Source organism: Panthera tigris, chromosome A2 (assembly GCF_018350195.1).
Source record: "Panthera tigris isolate Pti1 chromosome A2, P.tigris_Pti1_mat1.1, whole genome shotgun sequence".
NCBI classification, from domain to species: domain Eukaryota; kingdom Metazoa; phylum Chordata; class Mammalia; order Carnivora; family Felidae; genus Panthera; species Panthera tigris.
The window spans coordinates 57,471,851-57,486,959 of NC_056661.1; the positions used below are offsets into that span (position 1 = coordinate 57,471,851).

At 44.3% G+C, this 15,109-nt stretch overlaps 1 protein-coding gene across 1 annotated transcript in view; it reads left to right on the plus strand.

Annotated features, from left to right (window-relative positions):
* The first annotated feature begins 10,812 nt into the window (after positions 1–10,812).
* The window catches only part of RUVBL1 (RuvB like AAA ATPase 1), a 44,051-nt gene continuing 39,754 nt past the window's right edge, over positions 10,813–15,109 (plus strand). The window contains exons 1-2 of the mRNA XM_007097375.3: positions 10,813–11,064; positions 14,759–14,845. Coding sequence (XP_007097437.1) covers positions 10,924–11,064; positions 14,759–14,845 — 228 coding nt within the window. The 5' untranslated portion in view covers positions 10,813–10,923. The remainder of the gene's footprint in view (positions 11,065–14,758; positions 14,846–15,109) is intronic.

The window sequence follows — 15,109 nt, forward strand, 5'->3', positions numbered from 1 at the left end:
ATCTCTTCTTTCTGGCAGTTTCTGAGTTAAATCCCTTTTTTTATGTGTTTATTTTTATTTTTGATAGAGAGAGAGCGTAAGCAGGGGAGGAGCAGAGAGAGAGGGAGACAAGGAATCTGAAGCAGGCCCCAGGCTCCGAGCTGTCAGCACACAGCCTGACGCGGGGCTCAAACCCACAACCCGTGAGATCATGACCTGAGCCGAAGTTGGACGCTTAACCAACTGAGCCACCCAGAAACCCCAATCCTTTTGTAATGAACTTGTAACCCAGCAGTAAGTTGTTTCTCTGAATTCTGTGAGCAGCTGTAGCAAATTAATCAAATTTGAGGAAGGGGTCATTGGAACTTCTGATTTAGAGCAGACCTGATGTGGGGAGTTGTGTGTCCTTGCACCAAGCAGAGTAATTCTGATTTAAGTCCTCAGAAGTGTGGTGACAAACTAAACTTGCAGTTGGCTGCTGAACAGGTTGGGTGCAGTCTCATAGGACTGAGCCCTTAACATACGGAAGCTGATGCTAGCTTCAGGCACATAGTGTCAGAACTGAGTTGAATTGTAAGAGAAAACTTTACCCTTCTTCCCTCTTAGATTCTGTGGCTAACCTAATAATTAAATTGATATAAGACAGATTCACAAGTTAGCCAGGCAAATTTGGTTTTGTACATATGAGAACTCACAAAAATATGAGACTCAAAGAAGTGACCAGAGCAGACAGCTTTTTTTATGTTTTAGATAAAGAAATAATACATTTGTGAAAAATCGACAAGAAAAAGAAGCTTGGGCTTAGCATAGCAAATTAGCGAAGAAGTAAACGAGGTTTATTTATACAGCCTTCTGGGCCCTGAATTCCCCATCTCTGGCAATAAGGATGTCTTCTACCCGGGTACCCTTCGTATAGGAAATTTATTTCCTGCTTTCAGGGAGACAAAAGAGGGCCAGCATGGTTTTATTGCACTGTGTCCTAAGTAACTTTAATTCCGAATAATCCATATGCCAAAGTGACATATTTGGGGACAGCCTGCCCTGAACCTCAACCTTGTTAAAAACACGACAACCGGCCCAAAATGGAGTCACTTATGTGAAGCCCTGTGTCACCAAACTGAGCATTAACTTAGTTACAAATTTGGCTCTCCGAGAAATGGAATCTTAAACCAGTCAATGCCTGGTGTAACTTCCTTGTTCCTGCACCTTGTTCCTGCACCCCTAGTATAGTGCATTTGAGATTCATCCACGTGGCCACATGTCACCACATCGTGATTGCCTTCTCGTGGTTGTGTAGTATTCCACTGAGTGGACGGACCACCATTTGCTTACCCGTTCATCCACTGAAAGACAGGAAGACATTTTACTGGAGGTGCACTGGCAGTTTTGACTTTTAAATTATGCAAGAGTATTACCTATTCAATAAACAAGTAAATTTTTTTTTTAATGTAAAATAATGTCAGGGCGCCTGGGTGGCTCAGTCGGTTAAGCATCCGACTCTTGGTTTCGGCTCAGATCATGATCTCATAGGCGTGATATCGAGCCCTGCGTCGGGCTCCAAGCTAAGCGTGGAGCCTATTTAAGACTCTCTCCCTCCCTCTCCCCCTTCCCCTCCCTCCCTTGCACCTGCTTCCTCTCTCTCTCTCTCAAAAATAAATTAAAAGTAAAGTAATGTCCTAAAGACACCAGTGGGACTAAGATCCTTTAATTTTTAGTCCTTAGTTGGAGAGTTATAAATGCTTCTCACTGTTGCCTGTAGACAGACTTGTCACCCCGCCCCATACCCGCCACGCTCCTCTCTGGCCACCAAGAACCTGTGCAATCCTGCGAATGGACAGTGCCAATCCACCTTGCCCCACACTCACCCAACAGCTATGCCTTTGGCCTGCCACAACTTCAGGAAGCTTCCTCCTTATTATGTTCCGCACTAGTCACAGTTTGAGGAAGTAAATGACAAAAACCCTCCATGAAACTGACTGAAACAAAACAAAACAAAAAGGAAATTCACTGGCCCGTGGTATAGTTAAAAGTACAGGCCCTAGCAGCTGGGTGCTCATGCTTGAATCCCACCTCCGCTGTTTGAAAGCTGCATAGTCTCAGGCAAGTTACAAAATCTCTTTGTGCCTCAGTTCCCTCATTTGTGAAGTAGGAGGACATCATAGTTCCTAACTCACAGAGTTGCAAGGATTATATGAAGTGGTATTTGTGTAGCACCTAGAACAATGCCTGGTATATAAGTGCTGTATTATGTTTGTTGAGTTAAATAAACCTAAAAAGTCTAGAGGAAGAGCCCATTTTCATGTCGGCCTCACCTAGGGGCTCAGACGATGGCACAGAGCCACCAGCTTTGTTCTTCCCTCCTCTGGGTTTCTTCCATTTCCAGGCACGTTCTCTCCTCATGGTGACAAGACAGCTGCCAGCACCTCTATCCTTACAGCCTCAGCAACTCCAACTCCCCACATCAGGTCCCATTGTCCCTGATAAAGTTGTGTGTCCTTGCACCAAGCAGAGTAATTAAATGCTCTGCCTAGCCAGGTGTAAGTCACGAGCTCACTCCAAGCGCCAGGAGGAAAGTGGGGCAAACTCCCTATGGGAACTGGGGTGCTATCACCAACAAAATACAAATCACATCATGCCCCTCTGTTGTCAATTTTGTCTCTGCCCTGACATCAATTCCACTGAGTTGAGTTTGCTTTAAGCCAGGCTGGTGCTCTGAAGCCACCCTTCCTCCCCCCCTCCCCCCTACACTCCCACACCAGCATCCTAGTAGGCTGAGGATCCCTTATACATCTTTGATTGCCCAGGGCCTGACACAGGCAAATGTTCCTGTTTCTTGGACTCACCCCCAAACTTCCAGTCCACAAATACATCCTTCTCTGTGGCAGATTCCGGGGTCCCCCACAGTTTCACAGGCTGAGCATGGTCCCTGGGAAATGATTGACAGGAAACGGCCTGCAGAATTGCGATTATTTGGGATTTGTTCTTAATGTTAATGCGATGCTGGTTCCTTTCTGTTTCTTTAATGCCATTTTGTACTAAGGTAGTTCAAAGTTCTTTACAAGCAGCTAGTAATTAATTCAACTTCATTAAGGCCAATTAATCCAGGATTAATTATAAATTTGCCCAGAGGAAGTTATTATACTTTGCTCTTTGATTTAGGTTTTGGCTTCTAAAGATTCTTTTAGGAGTGAAATGGAAATTTCCCTTTTCTCTGAGGGTATCTACCTTGCCAGTGATTGTGTTAACCATGTACCTTCCTCAAAATGTCCTATATTAACCTCGAATGAGATTGTCACTCAGGCCACCAGCTGTGTGCTACATGACATTGCCAGCACTAAACAGATCTTCTAATGCCACATTAGACACAGGGTGAAGAAGAGAGTGTCCTGGCAAGAGCTGGTCCCACACAATTTCAAATCATAGCCCTACCTCATGCTGGCTGTGTGACTCACCCTTTCTTCTGCCTACATATGGACATCATAATGTTTTACAAGATCATTATAGTCTATATTGGCCAGCATCCACTCCCTCTTTTCCTGAAAGCCTCCATGATTTTCCTTGGAGGCATCACACCTTCTCTCCTCCAGGTCACTATGGGGACCGACTCCACTTAGTTCCAGAGTGAGACTGAGACTGAGGTCCAGTTCACCAGCCATAGCAATTGGTTGGGTAGTGAGCATGTGACCCAGTTAGCACAACTGGAGAAAACCCTGGAATTGTTTCCAGGGCAAGCAATACAAAAGTGTGCTCTCTGACACTGGACTAAAACCTATACAAATCGGTCTGGGCTATGATGGGATCCCATGAGGGGAGCCTGGCCATGGCAGAATAATGGGCCTCCAAAGATGTCCATGTCCTTTGAGTATGTGAGCATGTTATCCTGTAAGTATGTATCCTGTGAGAACCTGTGAGTATGTTATCCTACATGGTAAAGAGGACTTTGCAGGTGTGATTCAGTTAAGGATCTTGAAAAGGGGAGGTTATCCTGTATTATCCTGCGGGCCTGATGAAATCACAAGAGTCCTTATCAGAGGAAAGCAGGGGGGTCAGATTCAGAGAGATGGTGTCATGAGAAAGGCCCCACTGGCCATTACTGTCTTTGAAGACAGAAGACAGACATGAAGCCAGGAATCAAGCTGGAAAAGGCAGGCAGTGGATTCTCCCCTAGATCCTCCAGAAGGGAATGAAGCCTTGCCAACACCTGGATTTTAGCCCATTAAGACCCATTTTGGACATTGGTCTCCAGAACCGTAAGAGAATAAATGTGTGTTGGCTGAAGCCACTAAGTTTGTGGCAATTTGTTACCACAGCAATAGGAAATGAATGCAAGCATTTAATTGGAGTACTGAGTCTATTTTCATATTTGTTGCATAAATGAATATCTCCTAATTCCCTCCCACCTGATTAGAGGTGTAGGGGGTCTTTACTGGGCTCGCTCCACATCTTAGACCCGAGGATCACTAAGACTTACACGGTAAATAGCCTCAGTGTGTGTCTTCTGCTCAGATCTGCCGCTTTCATCCAGGCCACCCTGACCTCTGCCCCCACTGCCGTGTGACCCCAGCACAGGTGCTCAGGAGCTGCAGGCCCCAGCTGCTTTCCTAGGCTAACACTGGGACTCAGCAGATGCCACCACCGCCAGGTTTCCCCATTGCAGTAGGATGTGCCCTGCTGAAATGGAAACACTGGTCCCCAGCAGAGGGGGTTACAATAGGAGACAGAGGACTAGCTCTTGCTAACCTGACCCCTGTCCCCAGCCTGACTTCTGCCTCTACTCTCCACAGCAGTTCCTGTGAGTGCCCTGGGATACTGTTTCAGTTGAAAAAGCATGACAAAATTATCCACTAAGGCCAGGATACACACAGAGAAGGCAAATATTCAAGGGTGGGGCGGAAAGCCATGCCTCTATATTCCAAGGATCTGAAACCACTTTCTGTACCCTTCCCAATGATAGAGCCCCTTGTAAAAGATCTCATTTAATTTTCTTAGTAATCTCATACATGCATGTTGTTACTGCTGTTTTACAGCACGGGGAAGTAGACCTAGAGAGATAACTTGCTTGGAAAACATCGGGATTTGAATCCAGATCATCCACGCAGGATCCTTTTGTTCCCTGCCAGCTGATCCTTGTTTTATGTTAGGTTGCTTTAACCCCAATCATGTGCACCATCTTCATAATTTATGTCCTATCCAGGTACCACCTACCACTTAATATGTTTCTTTAAATTAACCCGCCTTTTGACTTAAATAAAAGTATTTTCCTATATGTAGAAAAACTGTCACTTGCAACAAGTACACAGGAACCACACAAACCTTAGTTTCAGAGTCTTTAGGGAGAGAAAGGGGTTAAAGTTACACTCTGCCCCCCTAAGACTTATTGAGAGAGAATTTGAAGGGCATTCATGTTCTTACTATAAAAATCAATATTATTTAGTTTTATGTCTTTGTACCACCTCTAAGTTGCCAGCAAAATTCTCTTTGTCTGCTCTGTCCTCAGAAATCAGCCTAGGGCAGAAAAAACAAGCATGCCAATTAGGTTGGCAATAATCAGAGAGGCGTGTAATTCCAAATGTAGGTGAGGATGTGGAAACCCAAGATCACTGAATAAGCCAATTAGTTTTAAAAAGAGATTCCCTCAACAGGGTATTTCTTTGACTTACTGCTGATTGGCTGGGATCTTGGGACCATGGCTCTGAAGTGCACTCCACATGTTGGGAATTATTCTGCTTATAATAAGCATAGCAGGCTCCTTGGTGTGACATATTCTCTCAAAAGCTTTAAATGCACATTCCCAGCCATTGATCACCATGCAAATGATCTCCCTAAGACTAGACTGTCAGAAAAGGAATGAAGAGAACGATTAACTTTAAGAATGCAAACTTCACTTTGTGACCTGTGAATACCACAAAATTCAACAAAAAATGGAGGATTCTAGAGCAACCGCTGGGAGGAGCGCTGATGCCTTACATTTTGATCACATCCTTCAGTTTGGCTGAGAGTCTGATCAAAAGGGGGGAATTGTTAAAAACAAGAAACTAAGCTCAAAATGGACGCACTTATGCTAAGCCCGACATCACCAAACCAAGACTTAGTGTTGGTTCTCCAAGAAATGGAATCTTAAACCTTATCAGGAATCGTCTGATCAGCACTAGATAATCTCCCTGATAGACCCTGCATCCCCTAAAGGAAAGGAACCTTGTAATAACCAACCCACTTCTTTTGTATAGTGGGACTTTCTTATTTCTGCCCCCTTTCATTTTGTGTGGCTCCTTGGAGATCCTTTCTGCTCATTGGATGCTGCCTGATTCGTGAATTGTTGAATATAGCCAACAACATCTTTAAAATTTACTCCGTTGAATTTTGTTTTTTAAGCTTGCAAAGGATATCAAAAGATATGGATCAACTGCCAGATGAAGAGATACATAGGTCAAGGTATGGGGAAAGAGCCTGAAGCCTAAGCACATCATACTCCCCAAATCTTCACGTGTTCATCAAGTTCTCTGAATCCTTTTGGGTTTTTTTGGAGACTTCATTACATGGGCATGATTGTTTAATCACTGGTCATTGGCAACTGATCTAACCTCCAGCCCCTCTCATCTCCCTGGAGACCAGGGGAATGGGACTGAAAGTTCCAACCCTTTAATCACTTGGCTGGTTCTCTTGGTAGCCAGCCTCCATCTTAAGGTGCCATCCAAAAGCCACCTTATTAACGTCATAGACCTCCAGCTCCCATCACTTGGGAAATACCAAGGGCTTTAGGAGCTCGATGCCAGAAATAGCACAAAGACCTGTCAAAAAACAAAATTCATTTGACGATCTAATTGGCTTCATTTAATAATTCATGAATTGAGAAGCATCCCATCTTAGCAGATAGAAGGGAGCTCTGGGAAGCTGTACAAAATGGAAGGCTTTTATAGGAAGAAGGGGGGGGGGAGAAAAAGGAAGTTTCTAGCAAAGAGTGGATTGTTTCAGGCCAGGTCTCCTTCCTCTGCAGGAAGGCAGGGGTCTATTAGGCAGATTACCTCACTAGTGCTGACCAGGTAATTCCAGATGGACTGGTTAAAGTCATATTTCCGGAAGGTGTTGAAACTATAGTCAGGTTAGGAATTAAGTCTTGTTTGCTGCCATGGGTCTTAGCACAAGTGACCCCATTTTAGGTCTCTTGTTTCTTTTTTAACAGACCAAATATGTATTTCTTATTATAAAACACAGTATCACAGCTCCTGTGGATAATGCTGCTATGAAAACTGGTGTGTAGCTAGCTCCTAAGTTCCTGTTTCCAGTTCTTTGGAGTATATACCTCAGAGTGGGATTGCTGGGTCACATGGAAAATTTGTGTTTAACTTTCTGAGGAGAAACTGTTTTCCACAGCAGCTGCACTATTATACGCTCTCATCAGCAATGCACGATGGTTCCAATATCTCCACATCTTGGCCAATACTTGTTATTTTGGTTTTTTCTTTCCCTTCCCTTCCCTTTCCTTCCCTTCCCCTTCCTTCCTTCTTCCCTTCCTTCCTTCCTTCTTTCCCCTTTCCTTCCATCCTTCCTTCTTCATTCCCCTTTTCTTCCTTCCTTCCCTCCTCTCCTCCTTCTTCCTCTCCTTCCTCTCCCTCCTCCTTTCTTCTCCTTCTTCTTCTTCTCCCTTTCTCCTTATTCTTCCTTAAGGCCAACCTACTGGGTGTGAAATAGTATCTCAGTGCAGTTTTGATTTATATTTCCCTGACGATGAATGATGTTGAGTATCACTTCATGTGCTAGTTGGCCATTTGTACATCTTCTTTGGAGAAATGTCTATCAAGTCCTTTGCTCATTTTTTAATGGGTTGTTTATTTTTTTGTGTTGAGCTGTAGGAGCTCTTAGTATTTGCTAGACATTAAATCCTCATCAGATACGTGATTTGTAAATATTTTCTCCCATTTTGTGCATTATTATTTCATTCTGTTGAGAGATAGAGTCTTTCGATGCACCAAAGTTTTAAATTTTGATTGAGTTCAACTTATCTGTTTTTTTCTTTAGTTGCTTAAATATGGTACCATATTTAAGAAACCATCGCCAAATTCAAGATTATGAAGATTTACCCCTATGTTTTCTCTTAAGAGTTTTATAGGTCCTCAACACAGGTTTTGGATCCACTTTGCGTTAATTTTTGTATATTGTATAAGGGGCCAACTTCTTTCTTTTGCATATGAATATCCAGTTTTCCCAGCACAATTCATTGAAGAGATTGTCCTTTCCAACTGTCCCATTGAATGGTCTCGGCACCCTTGACCATATATATGAGGGCTTATTACTCTTTATTATGCCTTCCTGAGGCAGTGGTGAGGGCAGAGGTAGGTTTGATCTGGGCTTGTGGTTCCAAGGTCAGGTGTGAAAGAACTCAAAGCAAAGAAGAAGCAGAAGGGGTTGAGAAACAGTTGGTTGAGATCATCAAACTTGGACTGGAGAAAAGAGGAGATGAGGAACTGGAGATGAAAGAACAAGGGTCACAGAAGTAAAATGAGAGAGCTGGCAGGTCTGAGAGTCTCAACCAGCAAAACTCGGGAATGTAGCAGTCCACACAGTTACTTGTATATATGTCATCACACTGATAAGGACTTTCATCAGTACCCATGGATGGAGACCTAACTCAAACTATTTTAAGCCCCAATGTCAGTGCCATTTACACTGCAAGTAGGGCAGAGCTGTACCTGGGAATGTAAAAGATCTCATCAGGAATGTCTGGCCAGCTTTCTTCTCCTTTGTGTTGGCTTTATTCTTAGGCAGTTTTCGCATGAAGTGGCAAAGATGACCTGGAACACCATGACTCAAGTCTCTTTCTTGGTATTTCCAGTAAAGGGACTGGGATTCAGTGTCACTGGACTGTCTGCTCACATTGCTGAACCAATCATCATTTTTGTGGGGGGGCGGGGGGGGGGAGAAGGGATACTTTGATAGGCCAGGCCAGGGTCCCATATCCATTCCTGAAACAAAGCTGTGGTTGGGTCAACCCATCCAAACAACTTGGACTCAAAGTCAAAGAAGGATGGCTCTCGAAAGAAAATTAGACTCATGGTAGCCAGAAGAAGCAGGAGGACGCTGGGTAGGCAACATATGTCCACTACTGTGGGCTTCACCTCCCCTTTACTCACCTGTGTATCTTGGACAATGGCCTGTTGCATAGTCTTCTGTTGAAATGAAAGAAGCCGTCTGGTTCTGCAACCAGACCCAGCTTTTTTCTACACCAGATGTGGGTCTAGGCTTTGCCAGGCACTTCTCAATTTGTGATCTTGGACAAACTCTGACCCCTCCTAGGGCCTCAGTTTCCTCATCTGTGAAATGAGGATATGGCTAGGCCCGATCTGTGATGGAACAGCTCTGGTAGAAGGGGAGGTGGGGGCATTGGACTGGCATCCTGCCTCTCAGCTTTCCCTTTCCCCACACCTACTGGCCACAAAAGAATTCTACAACCCCAGGGAATGTGGTTTGAAAACCATTGGATCAAGTGATCCTACTGAGTTCCCCTGAGCTCCCAAATCCTTATTCCCCAACCCTCGCCACTCATATCAGCTGGAAGGAAATCCTTCTCTTCGTGCTAAAGTTTGGGGCTTAAAATACTAAATGTAGGAAAGGTCTTCTCTCCTAACTGAACAATACACAAAGAAGTAAGTCCCACAGAGTGCCTCACTTCGACTACTAGTTGGGGGAAAGTTTTCCTCTTTACAGGGTGAAAGAATTGCTCCTCACCTATGGGTAATGACCAGGAAAAAGTCTATGAGGTGCTAAGCAACCTTCTCAGTGTCATAGGGTTGACGAATCATAGGCCACCTGTAACAAACTCAAGCCTTCCAAGGATTTGCCAAAAGCTTCCATTCACTGACAGAAACCATTACTAAGTCCCATAAAACCTACTGTTTAAAATACAAAATAAAATAAAATAAAATAAAATAAAATAAAATAAAATACAAAATGCAAAATAATAATAATAATAGTAAGGGGCACCTGGGTGGCTCAGTTGGTTGAGCATCCAACTCTTGATTTAGATTCAGGTCATGATCTCAGGGTCATGGGATTGATCCCTGTGTTGGGCTCTGCGCTGAGCATGCAGGCTGCTTAAGATTCTCTCTCTGTCTCTCTGTCCCTCTCCTCTTCTTGAGCTGTCTCTCTTGAAAAAAAAAATTTTAATTTTAAATAAAAAATAAAATACATGCAGCAAAACTACAGGATTTCAAGCGTGTATGTGGTGGTTTAGAACCTTATTTGGATTCATAAGAAGACTCCATTGTGAGCCAGGCTATGTGCTAAGCAATTGAGTTAAAATGAACACAAACATGGTCTACACGCTCCTAATGCCTGCAGTTTAGTGAGAGACAAACATTGACCTAATAATCTTGCAAACAGAAACCTAGATTCAAAAATAGTATTGAAGTATAAGATGCGAGAGTCAGAAACTACTACAGTAGCATTTAACTTCAGGTCTGCCTCAACCCTAATGCAAGGCGTCCTAAGCTCTAGATAAGTCCCTCCTTTTCCCCATCTCCAAATCGGAGGTAATAACTTGAGCTCCGCAGAAGGGTATGACTTTCAAATAAGATAATACATAGTGGCACAATTAAGAGCCAGACTCCAGGACCTCACTCTGGTGCAGCGCCCCACTCCAAGGCCAAACTCCTGAGGAGGTCCCCTTGCATTTTCAACTTAGGGTCAGGGCAGGAAGCGCTGGCTGCGGGGGAAGCCAAGCGCGCGGCACAGCCGGAAGTGGGTGGGCGGAACCCTGCCGGCAGTCGCGATGGGCGCGGCTACGAGCCAATGGGGGAGCGGAGGCGTTCCCGCCCTCGCCAATGGGACGCTGAGTGAGGCGGGCCTTGACAAACCGCCCTAGTAACAGCCGCATGGTAACCCAGGTGCTGGGCGTGTGGTACTTGCTCCCGGTTTTCCACGCAGGCTGTGGCTCCCGGCGTCTGCAAGATGAAGATTGAGGAGGTGAAGAGCACCACGAAGACGCAGCGCATCGCCTCCCACAGCCACGTGAAGGGGCTGGGGCTGGACGAGAGCGGCCTGGCCAAGCAGGCGGCCTCGGGGCTCGTGGGCCAGGAGAACGCACGAGAGGTGTGGCGGGCCGGCCTGGGAGTTGAGAGGCTGCTGAAGTGGGGGGCTGAGGGCGGGGTGCGCGCTTGGGTGCCCCGCCGAAGTTTCCGTAGGGCAGTGAGAATGGGCTACGAGGGTCGGCGAGGGAGGTGCACCCTGGGAGTGGGAGAGGGGCCATCCAGGAGAACAGGTGCCGCCCCCACGGGGACGGTTGACTGCTTCACTTCATTGACAAGTGTCGATTGAGCCCCGTCCACTGTGCCATGACGCAGGGATAAGGGGGGAAGAAGATAGTTAAGGTCCCTGCTCTCCTGGAGCTTACATTTTGGTGTAGTGAGAGACGATAAACGTTTAACCAGTAAATAAAATAATCATTACGTTTTGGTGGAGGTCAGGTCCTGCAGGACTTTGTCGGACCTGGTAAGGAATTTGGATTTTTGTGAACGGCAGTGGGAGTCTATGGGGGCTTTAAAGTAGAGGAGTGATCAACCTTAGAAAACTCACTTTCGTTCCAAGGCCTTGGCAGCTGAAGGAGGAAAGTGGGAGTTAGGGAGAGGAGCATCCTTTCTGACCGTTCCAGTCAAATCCACTTTTTGTTTTTAAGTGGCAGTGATGCCAACTCATTTCACCTACAATATAATCGCAAAACTATTCACGCTCTTCGTATTATATTTTTTGCAGATGAATAAATTGAGGGTGGAAGAGGTCACTTCACTTACCCACTTGCCACTGTTTAGCAATGGTAGTGCTGGGATTTGTACCCCCATGTCTTTCCGACTCTCAAAGCAGTGCTCTTTCTGTGATATTACAGCCCCTTTTCTGCCTGCTGTGCTCTAAGATCAGATCCATGCCAAGGCCTTTCATAGCTTATCAGCTATAGAAACCTGCACTTAATGTGAGGTTAAAGCTATTGCCTCCTAGGCTGATTGTGCTAAAAGAAAGGGCCAAAGAAAAGCCTCTGGCTTCTCTTTTGAGCATCGTCTTTCTAAAAGGAAATATTGACAAGGTCAGGGTGACTTTGAAGCTTCTTTATCCAGTCCCTCTCTGCTTACTGAGGATGTTTTACTGAAAACAGCTAACTAACACTGGTTGAATGCTTGCTCTGCGCCAGGCAGCTCTTATCTCCAGTGTCTTGTTTCACCTCCACCCTAATAATTGTCTGTCCCCTACTTTACTATGCCACTTTTCGGACATACGAAAAAGTTAAAAGACTTGTATAGGCACCTGCGTGCCCAATTGTGCAATGAACATTGTACTCGTTTGGTTTATCCTGTATCTGTTCATTGATCCATCCACCAATCTACTGTTGCATTTCAAAGTAAGTTGCAGACTGTAGTACACTTTACCCCTAAACCCTTTAGCCTGTGTGCCAGTCATGAACTGTGTTTTCAGATTAGGAACTTGGATTCACAGAAGTTAGGTAGGTAGGTCCAAGGTCACTCAGTGGGTAGTGGTAGAGACAAGATTTAAACCCAAGTCTGTTTGACTCCAGAATTCATGCTCATAATTCTGATGTTTTATGCTTCCTTATGAATATGAGCTTCCTGAGAATAGAGATGGTTAAATATGATTATATTTACTCGTTAACGGGGCGCAGTATTTATTTATTTATTGAATTAATAGGCATTCCGCTGCAGCTTCCAGGTTCTTGCATGACTCTGGTCACATCAGCAGTCTCCCTGGTGCTTAACATCCACTCATCTGAGTGTTAGATGAGGCAATCTTTTAAAGGCCCTTCCAGTTCTTTTTAGAATTTTAGAATTCACTAAATACATGTCACTGGAGAGAATTTGGAGCTTAAACCGAGGGAGAGAAATGAAAGAGCTCATAGTGTGTCAGTAAGAGTACACATTGACAGTTTGGAAAGTTTCTTTCCAAAGAGTACAGAGGATTATGAGCTTCCATTATTAAGGAAGACCATAGTGGGTGGCTCTATTTTCTTAGAAATGCAGTATATCTGAAGAATACCTTCTGGGCTCTGTTCAGGGCACTGCTTTTCCAACTGAGCCAAAAATGGAATATAGCCCATCCACATGCATACTTTGAATCCACCTATTTATTTATTTAACAAAAATTTTTAATGTTTATTTATTTTTAAGAGACAGAGTGTGAGCAGGGGAGGGGCAGACAGAGAGGGAGACACAGAATCCAAAGCAGGCCTGGAGGCTGTCAGCACAGAGCCCGACGCTGGACTCAAACTCACAAACTGTGAGATCATGACCTGAGCCAAAGTCGGACGCTTCACCGACTGAGCCACCCAGGCGCCCCTATTTATTTATTGATTGATTGATCGATTGATTGAGAGTGTGTATGAGTGAGCATGGGGGAGGAGCAGAGAGAGAATCCCAAGCAGGCTCTGTGCTGACACAGCAGAGCCCAACTCTGTCTCGTGAACTGTAAGATCATGACCTGAGCCGAAATCAAGAGTTGGACACTTAACCGACTGAGCCACCCAGGCACCATTGAACCCACATTTTTGTAGTGGCTGTCTAAGTGTGGGACCAAGGTACTTCTCCACAGTCCACGGGAAGTAGTGGTAGCCTGCCCTAAGGCAAGGAGATGCACCCTTAACAGTTATATGTTAGGTTGTTAAATCAGTGTAAGAAACCTGATAGTCCTGAGATGTAAGTGTTCAGTAAGTGTGACTCTCAGCCTTCTTTATAGTTAATATCCTAAAACATAAAAATCAGTAGCCCATTTATGGAATTTATATATATACACATTTATATATCGATATGTATGTGTACATATGGCTATAAATGGTTTAATAGTATTCAGAGAGTTAGAATGAAGTTAGAATTCAGAGGTGTATTAGGAAATCATCAAGCAATTTACTCTTGAGTATTTGAAAGACATTCACATCTTACGGCGCCCTAGTGTTCACCTCATGTGCAGCATTTGCAGCATTCTGGGAGTTAATCGATGGCCAACTAGTAGTGTGTGCCTTGATTTTTAACCCTTAATGAGTTAATTTGGGAATCTGATGAAAGCTGTGACTCTCTTCCCTGGAAAAATGCATATGGGAACATATACACACAATTTTGTTTTCAATTTAATTCCGAAATTCAGGAGGTGTTGGGCCTCTGAAGTCTATCCCTGGTCCCAGGCTAAAAATCACTGCTCCCATTTGTACCCTACCATCCATTCTCCACACAGCAGCCATCAAGTTCTTTTAAAAAAAGAAATCATCATCTTGGGATGAATAGTCTATGTAGATGAACTTAAACTTTACTAAAATTCTTTTCTGAGTCCTGGCCCCTGCCTGCCTCTTCGACCTGATCTTCCCATTCTCCTGTTAGCTATGCTTTGGTCATTGCGGCCTTTCTGTCCCTTGGATATATCCAGCTCATTCCTGCATTTTGAATTTGGGGTTTCCTTGGTCTGCAACACTGATTCCTCTTTGCCTGGAACTTTACATGTCAAATAAAATGTCATCAGAGAGGCCTCCCCAGGTCATTACCCTTTTTTCTTTACGTTAGCGATCTCATACAGTGTTTATTTCCCTTCCACTAGACCACAGGCGAGCTCCATGACCACAAGGCTTTCTTTTCTGTCGCCCTCCACTGCTTCCAGCACCTAGAACGCTGCCTGTAGTGTAGTGGCACTCATCGTTGGCTGAATGAGTATGTGAATTGTTTGAACCAGAAACCGGAATTTTTCCCCACGTGAAACGTTTTAATACTGATTTATTATTTCTTTCCATTGTGGTGTCTAGGCATGTGGTGTGATAGTAGAATTAATCAAAAGCAAGAAAATGGCTGGAAGAGCTGTCTTGTTGGCAGGACCTCCTGGAACTGGCAAGGTACTCATTTTCTCTCATTTTCTAAATCTACCCAAGAGAATGATCTTAATGTTTAAGCCAAATTGAATTCGTGTCTTAACTAGTCTTTGTTTAGCTAAATTGGTTATATGTATGTTTGAAAAACTAATGTGCAGTAATACAATTGAGTATCTAAAATCCATGCTCCTCTAAAATTCAAATTATTCTGGCTGACCTCCAGGGAAGAGAGGATGAAGTCCTCAGAGGGGTCTCATTGTGTCTAGAATTTGTCCTTTATCTCTTTCC